This window comes from Arvicanthis niloticus, chromosome 7 (assembly GCF_011762505.2).
Source record: "Arvicanthis niloticus isolate mArvNil1 chromosome 7, mArvNil1.pat.X, whole genome shotgun sequence".
Taxonomy (NCBI): domain Eukaryota; kingdom Metazoa; phylum Chordata; class Mammalia; order Rodentia; family Muridae; genus Arvicanthis; species Arvicanthis niloticus.
In genome coordinates, this window is record NC_047664.1 from 3,047,172 (window position 1) to 3,073,802 (window position 26,631).

The 26,631-nt window shown below is 44.6% G+C and overlaps 2 protein-coding genes and 1 pseudogene across 5 annotated transcripts in view; 1 reads left to right on the forward strand and 2 right to left on the reverse strand.

Moving 5' to 3' along the window:
* LOC143433747 (elongation factor 1-alpha 1 pseudogene) lies at positions 1-12,229 on the reverse strand (annotated as a pseudogene). The gene is made up of 3 exons (XR_013111637.1): positions 9,836-12,229; positions 7,119-7,200; positions 1-5,657 (listed from the first exon to the last, which is right to left on the reverse strand). The product of XR_013111637.1 is annotated as an elongation factor 1-alpha 1 pseudogene (transcript).
* On the reverse strand, positions 11,608-25,986 carry LOC117712715 (uncharacterized). The gene is made up of 3 exons (XM_076938783.1): positions 25,957-25,986; positions 25,427-25,864; positions 11,608-15,541 (listed from the first exon to the last, which is right to left on the reverse strand). Exons 1-3 carry the CDS (start codon positions 25,984-25,986, stop codon positions 15,479-15,481), a joined length of 531 nt encoding a protein of 176 aa, XP_076794898.1. The 3' UTR covers positions 11,608-15,478.
* The window catches only part of Dipk1a (divergent protein kinase domain 1A), a 79,088-nt gene continuing 78,340 nt past the window's right edge, over positions 25,884-26,631 (forward strand). The window contains exon 1 of one of the 3 annotated variants that reach the window (XM_034508470.2): positions 25,884-26,038. In XM_034508470.2, the coding sequence (XP_034364361.1) occupies positions 25,985-26,038 (54 nt within the window). In that variant the 5' untranslated portion in view covers positions 25,884-25,984. The remainder of the gene's footprint in view (positions 26,039-26,631) is intronic. The other 2 variants (XM_076937785.1, XM_076937784.1) reach the window with 2 other exon arrangements.

The following is a 26,631-nucleotide window of genomic DNA, read 5'->3' on the forward strand; positions in this document are numbered from 1 at the left end:
ATGGATGATGTTTTATTGGCTATAAAGAGTAAACAAATTTTAGAAGAAGCATATACATTGATGATTGAGGAATTGAGACATTTTGGCCTAATTATAGCCCCCGAGAAGGTACAACAAGACAAAGTAATTAATTATTTGGGATCTGTCATTACTGCAAAAGAAATAAGGCCACAAAAAATTCAAGTACGTAAGGATGGATTGTGTACCTTAAATGATTTTCAGAAATTGCTAGGGGATATTCAATGGATTCGGCCTTGTTTAGGATTGTCTAATAGCCAATTACAACCACTATATGATATATTGCCAGGAAATGTTGATTTGATGTCTCCTAGAAGTTTGACACCTGAGGCTCGAGTAGCCCTGGATGAGGTAGAAAAGGCCCTGTCGACCTCTTACTTGCGTAGGAGGGTTTTAACAGCCCCTTTAGAATTGTGTATCTTATCTATCCCAAAGCAGCCCACTGGAGTTCTTTGGCAGGGAGAACCTTTGCTTAGGATACATCCAAAAATATCACCTGGAAAGATCTTGGAGTATTATCTAAGTGCTGTGGCTGCTTTGGCCTTACAAGGGTTACAACAAAGCATACAATATTTTGGAAGTGAGCCACAAAAAATTGTGGTGCCCTATACAGCCCAGCAACAAGAGGTATCATCCACCATGGATGATTGGGCTATATTGAGATGTTCCTTTTTAGGTATTATTGATAATCATTTACCCAAGGATCCCTTATTACAATTTATAAAAGAATATCCAGTGGTTTTTCCAAAGATGACTAGTGCTGTTCCGTTAAAGGATGTAAAAATAATATTTACTGATGGATCTAAAACTGGCTGTGGCTCATATGTGGTTTCTGGTGATAGCCCCAAAGTTGTCCTGTTTGCCATAGAGTCCCCTCAGGTAATTGAATTACGAATTGTAGTAATGGTATTTAAAAAATTTAGAGAATCTTTTAATTTAATTTCTGATTCCCAGTATGTGGTAAATATTCTTAAGATATTGGAAGCAGTAGGAAAAATAAATGTTAAAAGTACAACTCGAGAAATTTTAATTCAATTACAGCAGGAAATTTTAAATAGGAAAAATCCATTTTATGTACAACATATTCGAGCTCATACTGAACTTCCTGGTCCACTGGCAGATGGAAATGATTTGGCAGATAAGGCTACCACAGCCATCTTTATATTCTCTGCTCATACTCCTGTTCAAAACGCTAAGACATTCCATGAACAATTTCATGTCAATGCACACGCATTGGTTACTTGCTTTAAGATCTCTTGTGAGGAGGCTCGTAGCATTGTGAAAAGCTGTAATTCCTGTCTGCCATATATTGCTATCCCAACTGTGGGTGTTAATCCCCAGGGTTTATGCCCTTTGCATATTTGGCAAATGGATGTTACTCACTTTTCTGAATTTGGAAAATTAAAGTATGTACATGTATCTGTAGACACTGCCTCTGGAGCCATAGCTGCTTCGGCAATGACCGGAGAAAAAGCAAGACATGTCATTGTGCATTGCTTTGAGGCATGGAATGCCTGGGGACTGCCAAAGTCCTTAAAAACAGACAATGGCCCAGCTTACACCTCCTCCCAATTTGAGAGCTTTTGCAAAGCCATGGGAATATCTCATTCCACTGGACTCCTATATAACCCCCAAGGACAGGGCATAGTTGAGCGTGCCCATAGAACCTTGAAGGAGTGTTTAATAAAACAAAAAGGGGGAATAGGTATGGGAAAGACACCTACAGAAAGACTTGCTATTGCTCTTTTTACTCTCAATTATCTTCAATTGGACAAAGAGGGTAAGTCCGCGGCAGAGCGACATGCGCAACAGTCTCCAGCAAATAAAGGACAAGTGTTATGGAAGGATATCCTTACTGGTCAGTGGAATGGCCCAGACCCAGTGTTGGTGTGGGCGAGAGGGTCTGTTTGTGTTTTTCCACAGGATGGGCAACAGCCATTGTGGGTTCCAGAGAGACTTACTCGTCCAGTGCAAAGCCGACAACAGAAGCTCCTATCTAATCATGATGTTGCTAATGAAGATGATGCTCATGCTGATGGTGATGGGGGAAAAGATCCTGACCCTGCAGGGAGAAACTAAAGAGTTCAGATGGGAATGCAGCAGGATGTAGGGCATAGCACCACAGAGGGCGCTGTATACGTTCTCAGACATATGTCTGACTGCATACAGGTTTTGCCATAGTTCCTGTCCCCTGGAAAACAGCATCGGGTTGGGTCACCCATGGTAACCATACTGTAGACGGCAGGTGGTGAAAATGGGGTTGACAATCTCCCTTCAAATACAGGGGGTCAGACCTCTATGTCCTTCTGCTCGCATAAAACAAAAAAGGAGGAGCTGTGGGAAGTGGCTCCACTCTCACCATTACAAAGTGGCACTTGGCATAGGCATTGCTTGAGAGAAAAGACAACTCCATATATGGAGTTGTATGTGCTGAGAGGTGTGGTTACCCGATCACCCCACCTCGAGTCATTGAGAGTGGCCAATTAGTGACTTCATGGCAGCTGCTGATAGGATCAAGGCAATGCATATAAGGGGCTGTGGGAGCTGGGGAAGAAGGGAGAAGAGAAGAGAAGAGAAAGAGAGAGGAAGCGCGCTGTACAGGGATAGCTGAATAAACCGCTTGCCGTTGCCGTTGCCTTATTCTGCCGTTGCCTTATTCTGCAGGTCGGACGTGGGTAGCGACATTTACCTCAATGATGAAATGAACCAAACCTTTGGTTCAGTGTCTCAGGCAACTCTGTTAAGATGAGTATCTCAGCCAGGCAGTGGTGGCGCATGCCTTTAATTCCAGCACTTGGGAGGCAGAGGCAGGTGGATTTCTGAGTTCGAGGCCAGCCTGGTCTACAGAGTGAGTTCCAGGACGGCCAGGACTACACAGAGAAACCCTGTCTCGAAAAACCAAAACCAAAACAACAACAAAAGATGAGACTCTCACATGGTCAGATTGATATGGATGAATGTTATGACAAGACAAAGATATTCCAGACATGGAAGACAGCTCTCTGCCTGAAGTGAGCTTGCTCAGCAATCTCAGACATATCCCATCTCTGCTTCATCTCTGTCAAACTGAGTAAGCAAATATTCCAAAGCAGGAAGACGTTCTGACTCCTCCTACTAATTCTCTTGTAATGGTGTAAATTTTGATTTTTTTTTAAAAGAGATTTATTTATTTATTATATATGTGAGTATACTGTCACTGTCTTCAGACACACCAGAGGAGAGCATTGGATCCCATTACAGATGGTTGTGAGCTACCACGTAGTTGCTGGAAATTGAATTCAGGACCTCTGGAAGAGTAGTCAGTGCTCTTAACCACTGAGCCATCTCTCCAGTCTACGTAAATTGTGATCTTATGTTTATGTTAGTCTTGGCTTATTATTTCATTTAGGGCCTTGAGAGACAGACAATTTTTCCCCAGCTGTCTTACAAAAACATAAAAAGCAAGCAGTGCTTTCTATACTACTTAACTTAAAGTAAGGATTTTGTTTTGATACAAACTCTTGCCATGTAGCCCAGGCTATCCTCCAACTCATGATCCTCCTCCTATGTCAGCCTTGAAAATGCTGGTGTTACAGAAATGTGATATCCCTCCCTGCTTAAGGTGGGATATTTATGGCTATTTGAGAAGTTTTACTCTATTACTGTTCAGGTTTCAGTGCCAGAACAGCCTTCATGAAACCTGATTCAAAAATAAAACAAACAGAGCTGGAGAGATGGCTCAGCAGTTAAGAGCACTGACTGCTCTTCCAGAGGTCCTGAGTTCAATTCCCAGCAACCACATGGTGGCTCACAACCATCTGTAATGGGATCTGATGCCCTCTTATGGTGTGTCTGAAGACAACTACAGTGTACTCATACAAATAACAAATAAATAAATCTTTAAAAAATTAAAAAATGCTGGGCAGTAGTGGCACACGCCTTTAATCCCAGCACTTGGGAGGCAGAGGCAGGCGGATTTCTGAGTTCGAGGCCAGCTTGGTCTACAGAGTGAGTTCCAGGACAGCTAGGGCTATACAAAAAAAACCCTGTCTCAAAAAACCAATAAATAAATAAATAAATAAAACAAAGTACTATCTAACAGAGTTTGCTCACCTCATCTGTTCCCCTACAGTAATGAATAAGACAAACAAAATCCCATATAACAATTAGAGTGTGCTCGCCTCATCTGTTCCCCTACCGTAATGAATCATTGCATAATGGTGCTGAAAATATCAAGTCACTTATCATCTGATTGCCTTAAAGACACATAGACAATGGTCTGGAAGTAGGGGTTGATGAGATGGCTCAGCTGGCAGCATGCTTGCCACAAAATCCTGACAATCTGAAAGGCAATTGTTATCAAAGGAGTTGTTAGGATCAAGGATGAAGCAAGCCTTAGCAGTTCTATGGCCGACCAGTCTTAACTGGCTAATTACAGAAACAAGCAATACCAAAAACAGAAAAAGGATATTTATTTGATATGGCCACGTTGGGAAGAGGAATGGAATCCATCTTCAGGGTCCTGACATGACAAAGGGGTGTGCACAAGGCTGGTCAAGGTGCTGTCCCAGCCATCGCCACCACTCACTCAGCTCCAGTCTCCTCCCCTCTGCCTGGCACCAGGCTCCAGCCTTTTCCTTTTCCCAGTATGAGGTTCCTGGGGAAATTCCAACTTCTTGGGGTCCATTGTTTCAAGAGTCTGATAGCAAAGGGAGGGGTACACATCTTTCTAGAGTATCTTTACTCCTGCCAAGACAGCTACAGGACTCAGGGTTGGTGTCAGCCAAGGCACAGGCTGACTAAGTGACTGACTGGGTGGGGGTTTCGTGTAGTCCTGGATGGCCGAGTCCTCCTCCCTCCATCTCCTGAGTGCTGGTATTGTGTGCCAACACACCCATTTTATGTGATGCAGGGGATGAAGTCTAGGGCTTCTTGCATTTTGGTATTTCAAAATTTTGGTTTAGAGTTCTAAATTCCAACTGTGCTCAGTAGTCCCTTAGTCTTTGTCTGCTCCTCCTCTTTTTCTGTTTGAAACCCTATCGTTTTCTTTATTTTATTTATTTTTTTTTTTTTTGAGTATCACAGTAGTTTATTTTGCAAAAAGTTTCACATGAAAATGTACATGACCCAACTCTACAGCACAACCAAACAGGCCCTTAGGGGAGGGATGTGGACGCCACTGCTGAACAGTGTTTACTCTTCAAGGCTTCTGACTTGACGACGCCGTTTCCTGTGTAACCACCATTCTGATGTTATTCTTTACTCAGTATTTACCATCTCCACACACTCACCAATCACAAGGTTCATAAAGGGATCTAAGCCCTGTAGCATTTCTTGTACATGTCTGCCACCGCTTAACGTCAACGATAACTTCTTGTCCCTAAGTTTCTTCAGTTCTGGAGGGTGTGCTTTTAACACCTCAGCAGGCTCCCTGCGATGGTGAAGGAGTGAGCGTGGCTTCACAAATGCGCGCGGGGCAAGCTTGGCGCTGATAGAAACCCTATCTTTTTCATTCATATTTTTTACGTATTATATTTATTACGTGCGGTCCCATGTGCCACCGTGCGCATGTGGAGCTCAGAGCTTTGTGGGAGTCAGTTCTCTCCTTCTACCATGTAGATCCCAGGGACTGAATTCTCAGAACATGTTAGATTTCTGATCTAAAAAAAAAAAAAAAAAAAAAAAGACAGGGTTTCACTGTGTAGCTCAGGCTGTCCTGTAATTCACTCTGTAGATCAGGCTGCCACGAACTTAGAGACATACGCCTGCCTCTGCCTTCCAAGTGCTAGTATTAAAGGTGTGCACCTCTACTGCCTGGCTTCTGATGCATCTCTAAGAGATGAGAAGGCAGAAAAGCAGAAGCACGTCTGACCTTAGGCAGACAGAAACATGTTTATTGATCACACACCGAAGGAGCATAATCTCACTAAGGGAAATTGAGCCATGTATCAAATGCCATACAGGTGGAGGAGAGAATACTTAAAAGGGCGCGGGCGCGGGCGAGGAGAAACAGCGACCTTCATAAGGGAGTAAAATTTATTGCACTACATTTCCTCTCATAGTCCCGCCCTTCCGGCCGCAAGGAACGCTGGAAAATGTAGTCTTTTTTTTTAAACAGTAAACTATCAATCAGGCTTGACAGCAAGCGCTTTTAACCATTGAGGCATCTTTCCAGTCCAAGATGTTATATAGATGAAGAAAAACATCTTTTGGAAGTCACGTCTCTCCTTCCATTTTAAACTCAAGCCATCAAGCTTGCTTGGTGAGTGCTTTTACTAGGTGGGCCATCTTACCATTCCTAGTTTAACTTTCAAAGGTTTTGTTTTATTGACTTAACACATTAATTGTATATGTATATCAAGTAGATGTAGCATGATAGCCTCCTGCTTCTCCCTCCCAAGTGCTAAGATCACAGCTCTACACAGCAATGTTTTTCCCCTTTCTCTCTCTCTCTCTCTCTCTCTCTCTCTCTCTCTCTCTCTCTCTCTCGGTTTTTCGAGACAGGGTTTCTCTGTGTAGCCCTGGCTGTCCTGGAACTCACTCTGTAGACCAGGCTGGCCTCGAACTCAGAAATCCGCCTGCCTCTGCCTCCCAAGTGCTGGGATTAAAGGCGTGAGCTACCACCGCCCGGCTCTTTCTTTCTTTCTAAGATGGGGTGTCACATAGCCCAGACCAGCCTTTAACTTGCAACAATCCTCCTGCCTCAGCCTCCCAGGGGCTGGGAGTACAAGTGTGAATCATTACATCCAGGTGACATCAGTCAGGGATGAAGCATAAGGCTTAGTTAGCTGTGCAGCAGCATTTGTAAGACTATGATTATTTCACCAGCACCAGAACCACAAGTGAAATTGTGTAGTATGATAGGACAATCCCAGGTGCAAACAGTTCTGTGATCAAAAACTTACGAGAACCACGTCTCATCCTCAGGACAGTTGGTAGAACATTTGCAGTATGTGAGGCACTATATATATGATAGAAATGAGATCCAGAATTTGTGCGTGCCAGGGAGTGCTTCTCTACTAAAATTAAACCCCAGCTCCTCAGACACTTTCAGATACAACCTAGGATTTAAATATCAAACTAGTTTAGAAAAGAAGAAAACTAGAAACCATGTAACTTACCTAAGGTTACTTAGCCAGAATCTCCAGAGCTGGACTCAAAGCTGAGGTTACAGGATCCAAATCCATTTAAAGAACCCTTAGGCTAGAGAGATGGCTCAGGGTTAAACGTACTGGCTGCTCTTCCAGAGGTCCTGAGTTCAATTCCCAACACTCACATAGTGACTCACAGCCATTTATAATGTGGCATAATCCCCTCTGCTGACATGCAGGTATACATGCAAATAGAGTACTCATACATGAAATAAATAAATAAATCTTAGGGGGAAAAGATTCCTCACCACAGGGACCACAGGGACATTGTTGGTTGACCAGAGCTGTCACAGTTGGCAGCAGAGAAAAGAGGGAATGATCAGTCTTCATTTGTGAAGCCAATGGCAAAGGAATGTTACCTTGTACGGAAATGTCCCTGCTATTGCTGTCCATCCTTGCAGGTAAAGCAGGGGTAGGATGTAATTTACCTATCAAATTGTGCTAAGTTTTTGAGATAGGTGTGATGACTCCCACCTGTAATCCCAACATTGCAGAGGCAGGGGGATTACTGAAAGTTTGACAACATTGGCGTTAACATTAAGTTCCAGGCCAGCCTGGGATTCAGCCTAAGACATTGTTTCAAAAGACCAAACAAATGAAATGTGGACCCTGACCCTAGGGTGGATAAAATGACAAGCTTTCCAGCTTAAAGGAAGGAAGGAAACCACGAGCTCCTCTACGTTGGGAGACAAGAGATTGATTTCCCAGATGGCCTAGATAGGGGTAGTGTTCTGTGAAATTCCTGTTTCACAGGAGGAGAAATGTCACCAGACTTTCAGAACTATATGACTTTGTTAGTTTTCAAGAGGGAGAATATAGCACTGCACCAGCTGTCCCTACTTCTGTTTCAATATAAAAGTCACCTCTGGAACAAAACAAGACCCAGAGAGGGATTGAATACTATGTCCTCCCCACTGACAAGTCCTTACTTGGTGCGGGATTAAGAAGCAAGTTATTGCCTCCTGTCAGGCTGAGTCAATGGGAAGGATCTATTTCCAGTTCTCAACTTGTCCCCAGATGCTCGGAGTCTCTTGCCAAATAGAATCAGTGCAGAGGCATCTGCTGGTCCCGATTAAGAACTTTATAGTACCCAGGGAGAGAGCGGCAGACACTGCCCCCACAGGGAAGGAAACTGGCAGCTCTCCTGTTGTGCAGCCAAACTGTTTGTTAACAGTAGGAAAAGGAAAAGCCAGTCCTGGGCATCCCACGTCCCTTACACAAGAATGTTATTTCCAGACATGATTTTGCCTGAGAATGAGGACCTCCTCGGGGAATTCTCTGCCTGATACTTGGCCTTCGCAGCTCTGACCTCTTGTTGAGACTACTCTCAGACAGGATAGAAAGAAAGTGGAAACTGTGGGAGCCTGCAAAGGAATGGAGCTTCTGACCCCAAAGCCTGGCTGAAGCCTCCCCCATCTGAGAGGCAAAAAAATCACAGCACAATGAACAACTGTGTGAGGCCTTCCTCCCTTCCTATCTACAAACCTGCAATTTTTTTTTTGGGGGGGGGGGGTTTCGAGACAGGGTTTCTCTGTAAAGCCTTGGCTGTCCTGGAACTCACTCTGTAGACCAGGCTGGCCTCGAACTCAGAAATCCACCTGTCTCGGCCTCCTGAGTGCTGGGATCAAAGGTGTGCACCACCAGACCCAACTACATAAGTTGTTCAAAAGGGTCCTATGAGGACTCCCTGCTGTTTTTTTTCAGTAAGGGAGATCATACAAGCTGATAAGGCCACAAGGGTCAAAGAAATCCTTGAGCCATATGAAGGTTAAACACTTTTTGTTATTCTCTGACTGTATTATTCTCTATTCATATATATGTATATACATATATACACACACTGTATTATTCTCTGACCATTTCATATATGTATATACTATATTATTCTCTATTTGCTATATGTATATATATGTATATACTGTACTTTTGCACCCCATTACTCCCTCATCTGCTGCTTGCACTGAACCTCTTCTTCCTTCCCCTTCTAATTTCAGATCTTTCATTTGTGACCCACTGGTTTTATTAGAGATGCTTTTATATACATGGGGAAGTTATTTGCTGGCACACAGGCAACTTAAAAGTGGCTACACTATTGAAGAAAATGACTTGGGGTGCTGTTGAAGAGATAACAGGATGGTCAAGAATGGTCAAGCGGGAACATGGTGGCTGCCCCAGAACAAGCTGGACTGGGCACTGTTTTCTAAATATCACCCCATATACTGTCTAGGTCATTTGAAATTAAATTCTAAAATAAAGACCAGAACAAAGTCTAGTTATGAAGATAGGTGTAGTGGCACATGCCTTTAATCCTAGTACTGAGAGGCAATTCTCTGTGAGTTTAAAGCCAGCCTGCTCTACACAGCAAGTTCTAGGCCAGCCTGGGCTATATAGTAAGTTCCAGTCCCAAAACAAAACAACACAACAACAAAAACCAACCCTACAAGAATAGAGGTTCATGGGGGCAACTAATATTTAGAATTTCATCAAGATGAGACCAGTAGAAGGATAGCTTGACCCTAGGTCTCAGACTGGAACTAAGAATTGAAAATTGTTCCCAGGGGCAAGATGTTGGATAACTTAGCTAAGTTTATGTTATAAAGGTGCACTGTTAGAATTCTATTAAGAGTTTTTCTTGTTATGATAAAGAAACCCTGACAAAGCAACTTAGGGGAAGGGATTTATTGTACCTTGTCACTCCAGATTACAGACTATTGCAGGGACGTAAGGCAGTCATGTGAAACAGCTAGTCACATCACACCCACTGTCAAGAGTAGAGAAAGAATCAATGCCCAGATGCTTCTGAGTGCTCTGATTGCTTGCTCTATTTTTTATTTTTTTTCTCATTAAACTTGTTTTAATGAGTCTCAAAATTCTGTGACAAATTTTTGGTCAATTTGTTTCCATAAAAAGTACTGATTTTGAAAACTAATAACTTAAAACTGCCACACACACAAAATGGTCCACAAAACGTTCTTTCCTTCTGAAGGTTTTACGATGCATTGTTATCATTAACCAGTCTTTCACTGTTAAACTTAAATGGCCAATCGAGACAAACAGTTCTGAGACCTTTCTTCCACCACTGATTCAGACTGGCGTGACAGGTGTTAGGGATAATATTCATTTAGCCTTCTGCACTTGTTGGAGACCGCTCTGCCAAAATTGTTGGAACCCGCACTGCCAAAAGCTTGGGGGCCAAAATTGTTAGAGCCCGCACTGCCTCAAGCTGCTCCCGTCTACGGGTCAGGGTTCAGCAAGAGAGTGAGTGAGGGCGGACACAAGGAATGGAGACTAGACAGAGTGTGATTCAGTCCCGTTTATTCTCAAGTCTCTCATCCTAGTCCAAGTCCCAAGTCTCGAGTTCCTAGTCCTAGTTCCTAGTCCCTAGTGCCTCCAAGTTCCAAGTTTCCAGTCCCCTCTTCTGTCTGCCTCTCGCCTTTTATAAGTCTCACTTCTTAAGTCACGCCTTTAAGTCACACACACCCAGGGGTAAATCCTGGGTATATAAAACAAGATGTTATCAGAGTGTGCTCAGCTGTTGTAGGCTGTTGAAAACAAGTCTCTTGTCAGGGTATATATATGGGTCAAGATGGCTGCAAGGATGATAGCCGCCTTCTGTCGGCTCCCCACATGCACTTTCTGGGCAGACTTGGTGACTTTGCTGGCTCCAGCAGCCTTCTTGTCCACAGCTTTGATGACACCCACAGCAACTGTCTGCCTCGTGTCATGAACAGCAAAACGACCAAATGGAGGATGGTCAGAGACGCTCTCAACACACATTGGCTTGCCAGGGACCATATCAACAATAGCTGCATCACCAAACTTCAAGAATTTGAGGCCATCTTCCAGCTTCTTACCAGAACGATGATCGATTTTTTTTCTTTAAGCTCAGCAAACTTGCCATGTGGGCTGTGTGACAATCCAGAACAGGAGAGAGCCAGCACTAATTTGGTCTGGATGGTTCAGGATAATCACCTGAGCAGTGAAGCCAGCTGCTTCCATTGGTGGGTCATTTTTGCTGTCACCAGCAACACTGCCACATCTAACATCTTTGATGGACATGTTCTTTACATTGAAGCCCACATTGTCCCCAGGAAGAGCTTCACTCAAAGCTTCATGATGCATTTCAACAGACTTGACTTCAGTTGTTACATTGACTGGAGCAATGGTAACCACCATGCTGGGTTTGAGAACACCAGTCTCCACTCGGCCCACGGGGACCGTGCCAATGCCTCCAGTTTTATAGACATCCTGGAGGGGCAGTTGCAGAGGCTTGTCAGTTGGACAAGTTGGTGGCAGGATACAGTCCAAAGCTTCCAGCAGTGTGGTGCCACTGGCACTGCTATCTTTGTGGGTGACTTTCCATCCCTTGAACCAAGGCATATTAGCACTCAGCTCCAACATGTTGTCACCATTCCAACCAGAAATTGGCACACATGCTACTATGTCAGGGTTGTAACCAATTTTCTTAATGTAGGTGCTGACTTCCTTAACAATTTCCTTGTATCTCTTCTGACCGTATGGTGGCTTGGTGGAATCCATTTTGTTAACACCGACAATTAGCTGTTTCACACCCAGGGTGTAAGCCAAAAGAGCATGCTCATGGGTCTGCCCATTCTTGGAGATACCAGCTTCAAATTCACCAACACCAGCAGCAACAATCAGGACAGCGCAATCAGCCTGAGATGTGCCTGTAATCATGTTTTTTGATGATGTCTCTGAGCCCTGGGGCATCAATGATAGTCCCGTAGTATTTGCTGGTCTCAAAATTTCACAGGGAGATAGATGCCAATAGTGATACCATGGTCACACTCAGCTTTCAGTTTGTCCAAGACCCAGGCATATTTGATGGAGCCTTTTCCCATCTCGGCAGCCTCCTTCTCAAACTTTTTGATGGTTTGTTTGTCGATTCCACCACATTTGTAAATCAGGTGGCTGGTTGTGGTGAACTTGCAGGAATCTACTCGTCCAATCACGACAATGTTGATGTCTTTTCCTTTCCATTTTTGCTTTGAATTAGTGGTGGCTTTCACAGCACCTGCGTTCTGACGGCAAACCCATTGCGAAAAAGCTCCTTTTTCCATTCTTAAGTCATCTGGGACCCAACGATGTCCTAGAACACATCTAATCTAAATCATGACACACGGGCACATCGCAGACTGATTGTGCCAACTGATGTTGCTGCCAGTGTTAGGGAATTGGAGGTGGACTGCATGTCACATAGCCTGGGGTGGCCTCAGACTCAATGTGTAGCTGAGGTTAGCCTTGAACTCTTGATCATTGTGCCCCTACCTCACAAGTTCTAGGACTACAGATGTATACCACCACACTCTTGTTTCAGTGCTGGAGAACTTTAAGTCCAGTTCTTCAAGAATAGCAGGCCCATGAGTATGCACTTCTGGGTTTACATGGTTTACAAGTGCTGTGAAATGACTAATTTGGGGTGTTACCAAAATGGATCCCACTGAGCTACCCACAGCCAGAAGAGCTATGGAAGCCAATTCTGACATTAAGAAAACTGGCTATAACACTAACCAGGTGGCATTTGTGCCAATTTCTGATTGGAATGGTGACAAAGGTGTTGGAGCTAAATGCTGATATGCCTCTGTTCCACAGAGGGAAAGGAGGTGTTAATGGGAACACTCTGCTCGAAGCTGTGGATACATCTTAACACTAGTCCCAAGGAGAAACCTTTGCACCTGCCTCTCTAGGATGTCCACGAAATTGATGGTATTGCTCATGTGTTTGTGGAATCAACAGAAGATTCATACTCTCAGAGCTGACACTGCCCATAACATTTGTTCCAGTCAATTCTATAACTGAAGTACAAGTCGTCTCAGAAACAGGATTTCACTTTGTTGCTTTGGCTGGCCTGAAACTTGCCCTGTAGACCAGGCTGATTTTAACTCACAGCAATCCACCTGCAGCTGCCTTCTAAGTGCTGGAACAAAAGGTGTGCACCACTAGGCCCTGCACTGACATATGCCTTGAAACGTACTATGAAGCTTTGTAAGAGGTTATTTCTCAAGACAACATGGGGTTCAGTGTCAAGAATGAGACCATGTATCCAGGCAGTGGTGACTACCACAGCTGATATAATTCCTGATGAGTCCAGGTGTTTCGAGTTTCTCTCACTGTCTTCTTCTGCACCATCTTCCTGTTTGTCAGCAACAGGCAGCTGCTGTGAGTGTCATTAAAGCAGTACACCAGGTTGCTGCTGGAGTTGTCACATTAACAAGTCTGTCAAGGAAGGCCCTCCTTAATACTTACCCCCCCCCCTAGCTTTAGTCACTGATGGAAGGGTGATCTCAGAACTGCTAGACTCAGTTGGGTCTTCAGGTTCTATAGGAAAAGACTGGATAACAAAGAGGCTCTTCAGGAGAGACAGAAAGAAGAAAGCTTTCATGGACCAGTTATCTTTTTTACTGTGTGGCAAATGTGATTTGAATGAAAATGGCCCCCATAGGCTCACACACTTTCATGCTTAGTTTCCAGTTGATGAACTGTTTGGAAGGATTAGGAGGTGTGGTCCTGTTGGAGAAGGTGTGTCACTGGGAGTGGGCTCTGAGATTTCAAAAGCCCACGCCAGGCCCAGCGTCTCCATCTCTCTCTCTTCCACCTGCACCTGAGGATCAGGATGTAGCTCTCAGCTACTTCTCCAGCACCACACCTCCCTGCAGTCATGTTCCCCACCATGATGATGATGGACTAATTAACTCTCTGAAGCTTATAAGCAAGCCCTCAACTAAATGATTTCTTTTATAAGAGTTGCCTTGGTCATTGTGCCTCCCTCCTCACAGCAACAGAACAGTAATTAAGACAGCAACTTACAAGTTATATGTTTATTATTTATATTTGGGGGGTAGGTAGGCTTTCACTAAATGGGCCTGGCTAGTCTGGAACTCAATGTAGATCAGGCTGGCCTCAAACTCACAGAGGTCCACCAGTCTCTGCTTCCTAAGTGCTAGGATAAATAGACCAATTAAGACAAAGTTTAATTAGCAAAATTGTTTACTGTCTGGCTGTCTGTCTGTCTATCATGTACATATCTATCACCTATCAATCATCTATCTATGTGATGTGTGTGTTTATGTGTGAGTGTGGATGTGAGAGCGTCTGCTCAGATTGACCCCTGCCTTCCACTTTGTTGAGTCTTTGTTTTTTTTCCTGCCTCCCTTTTCCCACCATGAGTTTCTGGGAATTCTCTGCCTCTACCTCCCTTTATGGGTGCTGGATTAAAGACATATGCTACCACTGTCTGGTAAAAACACTGACTTTAAAACAGACAAACAAACAAACTGGGTCATTGGGATGGTTCATTGGGTAAAAATGTAGCGGGAGATATTAGAAAAAGTGGTGTCTGGCTAGCTCCCAGCCTGACTGCCATGTTCTTGTTCTAAGTTCCCGAACTAAAGATAGCACCAGCCCAGGACCCACAAAATGTTGGTATAACTGTTGCCTCCGCCGGTCAGCTCCATGGCCTCTAATCCCCCCCCCCAAACCCAGGGAATTTCTGCTACCCCCATGTGGTAGATATAACAATTTCAGTACCTGGTAGAAATAAGATTCTTAATGCTTAAAGATTAACCAAATAGATTTATATATCAGCAAATACTCAATACACAAGCTGCCCACACAATTAGAATTGTTATCCCAAATATCTAACCTTGATAATAACTACCTCTGATAGCTAGAAACTTGAGGGTGACATCTGCCTCCATCTCTCTCCTCCTTTCCTTCGTCCTTCTCTCTCTCCCTCTTCCCCAAAATTTTCCACTCTACCTCCCCTTCTACTGCCCAATCAATGTCTCTAGCCTTTTATTTTACAAATTAAGGTGGGCAGAAGGTTCACAAGAAGTCATCTGGATACTGATTCACTCTTTGTCTGCAGCCCCTCCTGGGAAAATGGAATTACCATCAAAATACAAGACCAGAGCTATCCACAACACTTCCTCCTTTCTGTCCAATTGAAAGACTCTTTTATCTCAGATATAAATTGAGTATAACTATTACCATTTTGTAATTTATAAAGTACAAGATAGACCTAGTACTCAGTCCAACATTATTGTCAATAAAAAGACTACTGCCATCTATCTTAAAAGACTTTAGTTCTGTACCTGGCTATATCCTTGCTTTAGAATGAATGTCATCTGAAAACTATCTTCTCAAAACTGTTCTCTCAAAGTAAATAGCCTGGGTTGGCTATGAGACTATAAATTTTCAACCCCATCAGAAATCTAGAATGACTGAATTAACTGAAAATATGGGAAGCACAAAGCATGGCTTCCAAAACTTAGCCAATTTATATAGACCGATAATTACCTGAACAATCTCTATACTTCAAAACGTTGGAGCATCTGATCTTCAGCCTTCTGGCCCAAGTTCATCTGACAAACCTAGTGATGCAGAATTTTTAAGGGCCGATTACTCTGTTTTAGCAGAGATTATCAGTCGACTATTGTGTCCTTTTTCTGGACAGTATTTGTCTGTAGATGAAAAGAGGCGATTTTTGTCTAGTGGCTGTCTTGCCACTAATGGAGTAACTCCATAGGTGCTCAGTTTCTTCTTAGAATCCAAGAAAGGGAAGCTGTCAGGAGCAGACAGGTTTCTAGTCAAATGGTCCTTAATAAAGAAATGTCTGTAATGTCATATTCTGTGGACTTCTGACGTTTTTGAAAACTACCTACCTATGTAAAGCAATCTGGACTTTTGTCTGTTAATTACTCTCAGCTATTTATAATTAAAATCTAGAAAACACCCTTTTAATTAACTCAGGACCATGAGTTTGCTATCTGGCCCTTAACTTGTATTGTTTAATCATCTAATAACAGTTTAGAAAAACAGTTAAAGCCGGGCAGTGATGGCGCATGCCTTTAATCCCAGCACTTGGGAGACAAAGGCAGGTGGATTTCTGAGTTCGAAGCCAGCCTGGTCTACAGAGTGAGTTCCAGGACAGCCAAGGCTACACAGAGAAACCCTGTCTCAAAAAAAAAAAAAGAAAGAAAGAAAGAAAGAAAGAAAGAAAGAAAGAAAGAAAGAAAGAAAAGAAAAGACAGTTAAGAAAGACTGGGCCTAGGCCTTGTACTCACAAAATTTTGTATCAACAGAAGAAATTATGACTTTAGTTTAGTAACAATAATAAAGATTTCTACCAGTAGATTATTACTATGTAATCAATTCTAACTATTCCTCCATGTTCCAATCAAGACCATTTCTAAATTCCCTAGAGAGACAACCTAATAATAACCACCTACAGCCTCCAAAATCCAGGGAATTGGGACTCCGACTTAAGAAGACCACACCAACAACTGATTTAATCTCTGATGTCTGTGTCTTACCTGGATCCAGCTGGAAGTCTAGGACATCAGGAGTTCAAGCAGGTCAGCATGTCTGACAAGGAGATTTATTCACCAAGGCTGTATATTCTGTCATATACAACTCACAAAACAAATTTTAGTCTCATAAAGATAATCTTTTGTTTGATTCTCTGGAATGTAGTCCTCTGGCGACCCCCCTTTGTCATGTCTGATCTACATAACTCTGGGAAGTGTAAATAACCACCTTATTGCCTTTTCTAAAAACACAAAGACAGAACCCTTTTCCCAAATCAGCCAGTAACAAAAAAACCCTTTATACTGACCTCTCTCCCAGAGGAACAATATAACCACAAAACTCAAAATCACACCCATTTTGAAAAGTTAAAACAATCTAAAACAAAAGAAGCAAAACAAAGTACTGTATGTGCCTATTATTAGGCCTTTCCTATTTTGCCAAGCAGTATAAAAAACCCAAGACTCCCGTGGGGCCCACACTGACAGAATTTGAGTATCCTGTGAGGTGTATTAAAGCAATCTATCTTCATACCAACTTCAGCAGTAGCTGATGACCTGAATTCAATTCCTTGAACCCACTCGAAGGTCAAAGGAGAAAACCCACTCCCCAAAGTTGTCCTTTGACCATCACATTCATGCTGTAGCACATACTCATACGCACATAAATATAATAAATAAAAGCCAGGCGTGGTGGCACACACCTTTAATCCCAGCACTAGGGAGGCAGAGGCAAGTGGTGAGTCTGAGGCCAACCTCAAGTCTACAGAGCAAGTTCCAGGACAGCCATGGCTGTTACACAGTGAACTCCTGTCACGGAAAACCAAAAATAAGTATATAAATAATAATAATAATAAATAAATAAAATATAAAAAAGAGAGAGGTTGAGAGCTGGGGAGATGGCTCAGTGGTTAAACTGCATGCTAGGCAAGCAAGAGGACCAGGACTTAGATCTCAGAACTCATGTAAATTCTGGGCAGGCATGGTGGTCTTATTGAAATTTCAGGCCTAGGAAGTGTAGGCAGGGGATCCCTAGATGGCTAACAGAGACTGGCACTATGAGGGTTTGACTGAGAGGTTCAGCCTCAAAGGATATGGTGGAAGAACTCTTCAGGAAGAGTCTCAGTACCAACCTTGGGCCTCCACTGTACAGGCACACACATGTTCCCACACAGGATGGCCATACATACACTCACATACATCTCATGCATGTACACTTGCAAAGAAAAAAAACTAAAGTTAACTTGTGTCAAAAGCTACTATTTTACAAGGACTAGTTGAAGATGCTGGCTGTCCATGAACTTCTTTCCAGTACAAGCAGTGATTAAACGTGGCATTGTATATGCACTCCCTCCAATATGGCCACACTTACTCCAACACCTCTTAATGATATCACTTCCCATGAGCCAAGAATATTCAAACTCCCTGACCCCACTTGTTCAAACTTATGAGTCTTTGGGGGACCATACCTAGCCATAGCATAATGAAAAATACATTTAGTCCCACTTCAAAAGTTCCCATAGTCTATCATAGTCTCAACAATGTTCAGAAGCCCAAAGTACAAAGTCTCTTCTGAGATTCATTCAATCTCTCGACTGTAATTCCCTATAAAATCAAAAAGCAGATAGCATACTTTCAACATCACAGGATATACATGACCATTCCAAATGTCATAGTGAGGAAAATACTGGACCAAAGTGAGACAATAACCAACTGGGCAAACTCCGAACTCTGCATCTCCATGTCTGATGTCCAACCTTGTTGACTACAACACAATTCTTTCTCCTGGACTGGTTCCACTTCCTGTCAGCAGCTTTCCTCAGCAGATATCCCACAGCTCTGGAATCTCGAACGTCTTGGGGTCTCCAAGGCAACTTCAACTTCACAGCTTCTTGTTCCAGTGTCTGGGATTCACATATGATCTTCTGGGCTCTTCCAAAGGCCTTGTGTCACTTTTCCAGCCCTGCCCTCTATAGCACTCTAGGCTCTGGCTGACTCCACTCCACTGCTGCTGCTGCTCTTGGTGATCATCCCATGGTATTGACACCTACAATACACTGGGGTCTTCTGCTATAACTAAGGTTCACCAGTAGCCTTTCATTGGCTCTCTTCAAGGTGCCAAAGCCTCAACTTCTTTGCTTGACCCCTTCAGTCCGGGATTGTCAACTGCAACTGAGGCTGCAGCTTTACCAATGGCCTTCCGTGGTCTCTCACAGTGCCAAGCCTCAGCTGTTCTCCATGACCCCTTTATGCCTTCAAAAACATACCACATGGGTGACTGTTGGACATTACCAAGTCCAGCTGCAGAACAAGGTATAACCTTGGCTATCTTTGGAACACAGCTCCTTTGTGCTCTCAGAAAAAAACACTTCCCAGAAGACTTTACCTCAGTGATACTGGTGTCTTCTTAATCACCACTAATTTCTTAGCTCTGGCCATCCAACATCAATCGTCCAGTAACCCCTTCTCCTCTTGACTCTAAAGCTAGAGCCACACGGCTGAAGCTGCTGAGTTCTGCTGCCTACTGGGGCTGGATCATGGCTCCACTTGTTCTGTTACAACATCACCAGCTTTCTGTCTTCCAACTCTCTCACTGCCTAAGCTTGGCTGTCTTTGCTCTGTAGATTTGCCTTGAACTCAGAGATCTGCATACCTCTGTCTCCAGAATGCTGGGATTGAAGGTGCATAGCACCGCACCTAGACCTAAGCCTTTCTTTACCTTTCACAAGACCTTTGTAAGTTCTAGCTTGTAGTTCATCTCATATATAGTCAAGTTGACAACTGAGAATAGCCATCAAAATCCACTCCTTGCTAATCTGACACATAATCATAGGTCCTCATGTCCAAATGAAAATAACCAGGTGCCTAACATGATATAACTTTCTCTATTTCAACTGCAGACAAACAATTATGAAGAAGCTTAGCTGAGTGGACTCTTGCCCTGAGGTCAACACTTCCTTAATTCCATTTAATACCCTCAACAGTCCACTTCCTGGTGCCCCTTTACTCTTCAAAGCATACATTTTGTATCTTTCCTTTATCAGCTTGCTTCACTTGATCAAAATAATCCTCGTAAGAGTGAACTACAGGACTACAGGATAAAATCTAACCTAGGCTTTTTTTTTTTTTTTTTTTTTTTGAGACTTCCTTTGTCAATGAAGTTAATCTAAATCTCTTTACTATAGCTCTAGGCAGACTCTCCAGACAAAGGCAAAAAAGCAGCCACATTCTTCATCAAAATATCACAAGAATGATCTCTAAGCAACATATTCAGATTCTTCTCTGAAACTTTATAAGCCAGGTCCCCAGAGTTCAAATCATCCTCAGTACAACTGTCTTCCATGTTCCTACTATGCTGGCCTACTAAGCGCCACTTAAAGCATACCACTGATTTCCAAATCCAAAGTCCCCAAATCTACATTCCTCCAAACAAAAGCATGGTTAGGCCTATCACTATCAAAACGATACCCCAGTCCTCGGTACCAACTACTAGGGTTTCCATTGCTGTGGAGAGACACTAAGACCAAGGCAACTCTTTTTTTTGTTTTTGTTTTTGTTTTTTTCAAGACAGGGTTTCTCTGTATAGCCCTGGCTGTTCTGGAACTCACTCTGTAGACCAGGCTGGCCTCAAACTCAGAAATCCGCCTGCCTCTGCCTCCCAAGTGCTGGGATTAAAGGCATGTGCCACCACTGCCTGTTTTTTTTTTTTTTTGTTTTTTTTGTTTTTTTTTTAATTTATGTTATGTATGTGAGTACACTGTCACTGTCTTAAGACACACCAGAAGAGGGCATCATATCCCATTATAGATGGTTGTGAGGCACCAGGTGGTTGCTGGCAATTGAACTCAGGAACTCTGGAAGAGCAGTCAGTGCTCTTAACCTCTGAGCCATCTCTCCAGCCCCAGTTTTTGTTGTTTTTAAAGTCCTGCCTCTTATTTTAATCTACATCCTCATGATTAGATTGTAGCATATTTCATATATTTAATTTTTCTTGGGGAGTTTACACTTTACCTGAAATGCCACAAACAATACAACTACAAATAAGTTCTTTCTGTAAGCTATGTGACTTGTATTTACCTCTTTTGTCAATGTAGTGTAGACTTTTCATAATTCAAGATGGTGAGTGAGTTTACACCCCATTCATTCTCCCAATCCCTCATTGTGGGCAATCAGAGCCAGGGCTGTGTGCACGGTATCACTGAACTGCAGCCACAGATCAAAGCCAGGGCTGTGTGCACGGTGTCACTGAACCGCAGCCGCAGCCCTTGGCCTCTCTTCTAATGGGCTCCTTGCTCCACACGCACACCTTCTTGTGCCATTCTTGTTTTCTATTCTGAAGTTTCCAAGAAGCTCCTGTCTACCTTCCCAAATCACTTCCATGGCTTTAACCCAGAAGTTACAAAGTCAGACTCCAAAGGAACCAGACAGTAAAGGTAAATAAACATTGGAGGATGGCTCAGGAAAACGGGAAGAGACGTCTCATGGCAAATGGCTGGCAGAGCCCAGACACCACACAGAGGTGGCTGAGCCAAGTGGCTTATGAATTAAAGGTGTGGTCATATTCCCCCTGCTCTCTCAAATATAGCTGAGGACAGCCTTGAACTCCCCATCTTTGGTTCCTGGTGCCTTACCTCCCTAGTGCTGGGATTTTAGGTTTGTGCTATCACACCTGGCTCTTATAATCACACACTCTGACCTTGAGTCTCTTCCATTGTCCCTGCATTTACGTCCCCATGATGTCTCCATCCCATCTCACTCCAGGTGTGGGCCAGACGGGGGAAGGGTAGAGGCTGACACCTATCCACAGAGACACTAGATGGAGCTCAGCTCTTCACACTGCCTTCTATCCAGACGGTTCTCTTTCCCCTTGACCCAGAACCCCAAGACTTTCAGCTCTTTCATCCCAAGGCTCAGTGATGTAGTACTTGCCAGCTACTGATCCTACCACCTTCCTGCATCTTGACGTCTCTGTGCCCACTCTGTCTCCTCACTCATGGAAGTCTGATGGTGAATCAAGCTCACTCTCCTGCTCACATCCTCTTCTCCTTTCCGCCCTCTCTTTGCTCTTATTTATTCCCTTGTACATTTTGATGACAGAGAATTCTCAGCTTATTCTGAACCTGTACCCTTGGTTGCTGATTATGTTAGCGAAAACATCACAATTGCATCAACTTATCCCACTAAAACTCACACACTCTGGGCAGCGGGCACACTTTGTAAGCTCATATTTTTTTCTAGGTATTAATCTTCTCATCCAGAGGCATGAGATGACCTTCTCTTCTCCTTCTTCAAATCCCCACTAACCTTTTCCACTTCCCAGCTGGGTAACATTACTTCCTACGCCTCTCACAGAACTGAAACTGTCAAAAGAGGAGCCCAGGATATTCCCATCACCACCTCTACCCAACGGCAAGCCTAGATAGATAGTGTGTGTTCTCACATAGAGACCACAGGAACTAGATTCCAAGACAAAACCTCTCCAGGACACCATCCAGCAAGTCTCCTTCCTTCTTCCCTCCCTCTTTCCCTCCCTCCCCCCTCCCTCCCTCCCTTCCTTCCTATGAGTACACTGTAGCTGTCTTCAGACACACCAGAAGACCAGGAAGGGCAGTCAGTGCTCTTAACTGCTGAGCCATCTCTCCAGCCCAAGTCACATTTCTTATTCTGGATTTTTTAAAATATTTTTTTTGGTGTTACATGTATCAAAATATGTCTCTCTGCAAATTTTTTTCAATCTTTTTTTTTTTTTTTTTTTTTTTTTTTTTGGTTTTTTGAGATAGGGTTTCTCTGTGTAGCCCTGGCTGTCCTGGAACTCACTCTGTAGACCAGGCTGGCCTTAAACTCAGAAATCCACCTGCCTCTGCCTCCCAAGTGCTGGGATTAAAGGCGTGTGCTACCATACTTCAATAAGATTCTGTAATTCTTAAAAAGCTTGCTTGGAGTTAAGGAGATGTTTCAGAGGTTAAGAGCACTGGCTGCTTTTCCAGAGGTCCTGAGTTCAATTCCCAGCAACCACATGATTGTTCACAACCATCTATAATGGGGTCTGATGCCCTCTCTTCTGGTGTGTCTGAAGAGAGTGACAGTGTAATTGCATGCATAAATAAATAAGTCTTTCAAAAAAAAAGCTTGCTTGGCATAAAGCATAGTTTATGATGTAAGACTTTCTGAACCCACACGTCTGCCTTATCTCTAATCCCCGGCCTTTCCTCCTCAGGCACCTCTGCTGCTGAAGAACAACCTGCTGGTCCAGGTCACTGACCTACTGAGTTTAACCAGAGCTGTGTGACTATAGGTTTGGAGCCTAGTGGGTTACTGAAGACAATCTCCACCCCCACCCCTCTCAGAGTTTACCAACAGCCAATAGTTCAGCAGCAACAGTCAGGGCCTCGGGAGGGCCTTCTCCACCTAGGATTGATTTCTTCAAGGCCGGTCTTGTGTTAGAAGTTGTTGTAAATGAATGATTGCTATAGTGGTAATGAGTCTAGAGGATGGTATTTTGCATCCCTCTGCACGGTCTTCCAGTTCTTACACACTTCCTGGCCCTCTTCTAAAATGTTTCCTGACATCTAGAGAAGGTCATGAGACATGTCTTGTTTTTAGGGCTGAGCGCTAATGGTTGATTACTCTCAGGATCAAGTGAGGCCGTGATCTCTGCATTCACGCATTCACTGTCATTAAGGGGTACAGAGTGACCTAAATCTTCTGATTCTACTTCAACAGTGAGTTACTGCTGCAATTTGGGGCTCCAGTTTTTAGGAAAAACATCTCAAAAATGGCCAGTGCTAGCTCTTTTCAACCACTCCCTTCTCATGATTTTCTTTCTTCCCCCTCCCCCCTCCCCGATTCCCCAATCCCCTCCTCCTCCGTTTTTTTTTCCTCCTCTTCCTCATCTCTCTTCTTCTGCCCCCTCTTTTCCCTCCTTCTTTTAGAGGCAGGACTCATGCACAGGAGACTGACCTCAGATTCACTATGACATGACCTTGATCCTCACACACTTCCACATCTACAGAGTGAGACCGTAAGGGTAATGGGTAAGTTCTGAATACATCCAATTTATGGGGTGCTGGGAGTCGAACCGGGGGCTTTGTGCATGCTAGGCAAGCATTCTAACTGAGCCACATCCCCACTTCTTCTAAATGTTTCTCTTCTGCCCTGAATCTCCCGGAGCTGGATCACAGATGGCTGGTGAGCAGCCATGTAGGTGCTGACAGTGCTCTTTAACACACGAAGTCCAGCGGTCAGTTGTTTACTGTGGCGTTCATTCCTCCCTGATACACTCGGCTGTTCCTGAGATGCTGTTCCTTGCTACCTCCCGGAATTTGCATTATACCCGGGGCTTCATTTGTTTACACTCCCTCCCTTCTACAAACATATCTAGTTTGTAAAAACTGGGCTCAATGGCTTATGTAGCATGAGCAAATAAACTCTTGATCTTTTCCTTCTAGCCAACTGTCTGTAGTTTCCTCTACCCTCACTATTCCATTACTCCTAAGGTCCTGCTGTGTAGCATTGGCTGGCATGAAACTAGCTATATAAACCAGGCAGGTCTGGAACTCATACAGATCTGTCTGCCACTACCTCACCTGGCCTTGACCAGTTTTATCATCATCATCACCACCACCACCACCACCATCAGCAGCAGCAGCAGCAGCATTATTTTGAGAGAGGGTTTCCAAATTGCCCAGGCTGCTTGGGCTGAAGCTGGTCTTGAATTCTTGATCTTTTTACACCTCCCAAGTACTATGATTGTGGGCATATGTCACCACAACTGGCTCTTACCAGACTTTTCTATAGTCACTGTGTTTATTATTTATTGCCTGACTTCCCATCTCCAAAATGCAATATCCATAAAGGTGGGGATTCTGCCAGCTTTGTCTTTTTGTATATACAGAAAAAAAAAATTGAACAGTGTCCGGGTGCTAAGAAAATACTTATTGAGGAGTTGGAGAGATTGCTCCGTGGTTAAGAGGGCTTCCTGCTGTTCCAGAGAACTGAGTTTGGTTCCCAGCACCCAAGTTGGGCAGCTTAAAACCAATGGAAATCCCAGCCCCAAATGTTCTGATGCCCTCTTCGGCTTTATGAGCAATCACATACATATGGCAGACATACACATATAAATAATAAAATCTTAAAAAATTAAACAAAACCAGTAGGATCCATCCTCCCCCCCCCCCCCCATTCTTCCTTCCCTTCCTTCTTCTGTCTGTTTTAAGTAGCCCAGGTTGGCCCTGAATACCTGATCCTGCTTCCATCTCCCAAGTGCTGGAATTACAGGTGTGAGTCACCATGTCCAGCTCATATTCACCTTTATCTTAGAAATTACTTCAGTCATTTAATTAACAATGGAAGTCAGTGGCTAACGCACTTATTTCCAAATAACAAAATATTATTCTGGTTAAAAACCCGTCTCCAGAAACTGAAAGCAATAGAAACATAAACTTAGTGGGCGTTACGTGAAAGTGTTGGTATAATGCCAAAAAAAAGAAGTAGGACCTGCATCTCCCTGCACTGAAGTCACTCAGATCAATGGCTATCCTCCTTTTAGGGTGGCTCTTTCCCCCTTATTTGGCCATCAGTGTCAAAAGAAGGAAGCAATGCCTTGAGCTACATCGCTTTAACTGAGTTGCTCTGCTCCGTCCTGGATCTCCTGCCTTCAGACCTGTATTTATTCGGCATTTATTTATTTAGTTATTTATTTAACCTTTGAATCATGATTCTGTGGTAAAAGCAAGAAAACTCTGAAGCTGTTTGGCAACCAATGCAAACTTCAAAAAGTCGAAATTGTTAAAAAAAAAAAAAAAAGAAAGAAAGAAAGAAAGAAAGAAAGAAAGAAAGAAAGAAAGAAAGAAAGAAAGAGAAAGAAAAGAAAATTGAAGGTCTGAAAGCGGCGAAGTGTCTGGAAGGCCACGCAGAACTGAGCGGGAAGGAGTCCCTTCCTCCCCTAGATACCGGTGGTCGCGTCTCCCGAGCGCCTCCTTTCCCTGGAGAGGATCTATGAGTTGGTCGCCTAGGGAGCAGCTCCAGGCATCCGCGGTATTTCGGTACAACCGGCTCGCACAGGTCCTGACTCGAAACGGAGTCCAGGGCGCGGACGGCGGGGCTCCGCGCTCGGAGCCGCAAGCCTGTAACGGCGAAGTGGGGGCTCCACTGAGCCCACGCTTTGCGCACCCCCGTGCTGCTCGCGCCCGCCTCGGCCGCACCCCTCCCCCGTCCGTGCCTCCCCTTTAAGTACCGACGCGCAGGCGGATTTGTGTCGGCGGACGCGAGGCTCGACTCCCCTTTATGGCGGAGCCCCGCGCCCGCGCCTTGACAACCGCCGCGGCCGGCGGTGGGGGTGGGGTTGTGCGCGCGGAGCCGGCCTCCGCCACCCTCGCCGCAGCGCGGTCCCTGGGTGCGCGCGCCGGGGGCGGGCCGTGGGCGGGCCAGCGGGGCAGGGGCGGGGAGGCCGGCGAGCGGTCGCGCTCGGGTCCGCCTCCGACTGCGGCGCGGCGGGGCGATGTGAGTGCCATGGCGAGGAGTCTCTGCGCGGGGGCCTGGCTGAGGAAACCCCATTACCTCCAGGTAGGCCGGCCGCGGCCCCGCCATGCGCCCTCCGCTCCCCGCCACGCGGGACTCCGTGCGTGCCCCGCCGCCTCCTGCGGACCGGCACCTGGCGGCGCGCCCTCCCCAGTCCCGGTCCGCCCCGCGTCCCGCTCCCCGCTCCCCGCTCCCCGTTCCCCGGGCGCCGCCCCAGCCCTGTGCCCAATTGAGTCCCGGCCGCGGTCGCCGCCGTCCCTCCTCTGTGTGCTCTCCCGCCTTCCCCAAGGGCCCCCCTCGACCTGCCATTCCTGACTCTGTCTGGGGTAGGAAAGGGTGGTGTGTCATTCCTCCATGTTCCACAGAATCGTGACCGATTGTCATACCAGTGGTTCCCCAGGTCTCAGCCAGCGGCTGTGCGTCGTGCAGATCCCCTGGGTTTGGTGTTCTCATCACATCTCTGGTTTAAATGGAAGGGAGGAATCGGCAAGCCCGGCCGAGGCGATGGACGTTCGCTTTGCAAAAAGGGGATGGTGACTGTTGTGCGGCTGTCCACTCAGCCCGCCAGCAATGCAAACGCAATTCTTAGTCACGTCGTGTGTACTGTTGGCGTGTTAATTTTTCATGATTTTTCTGTT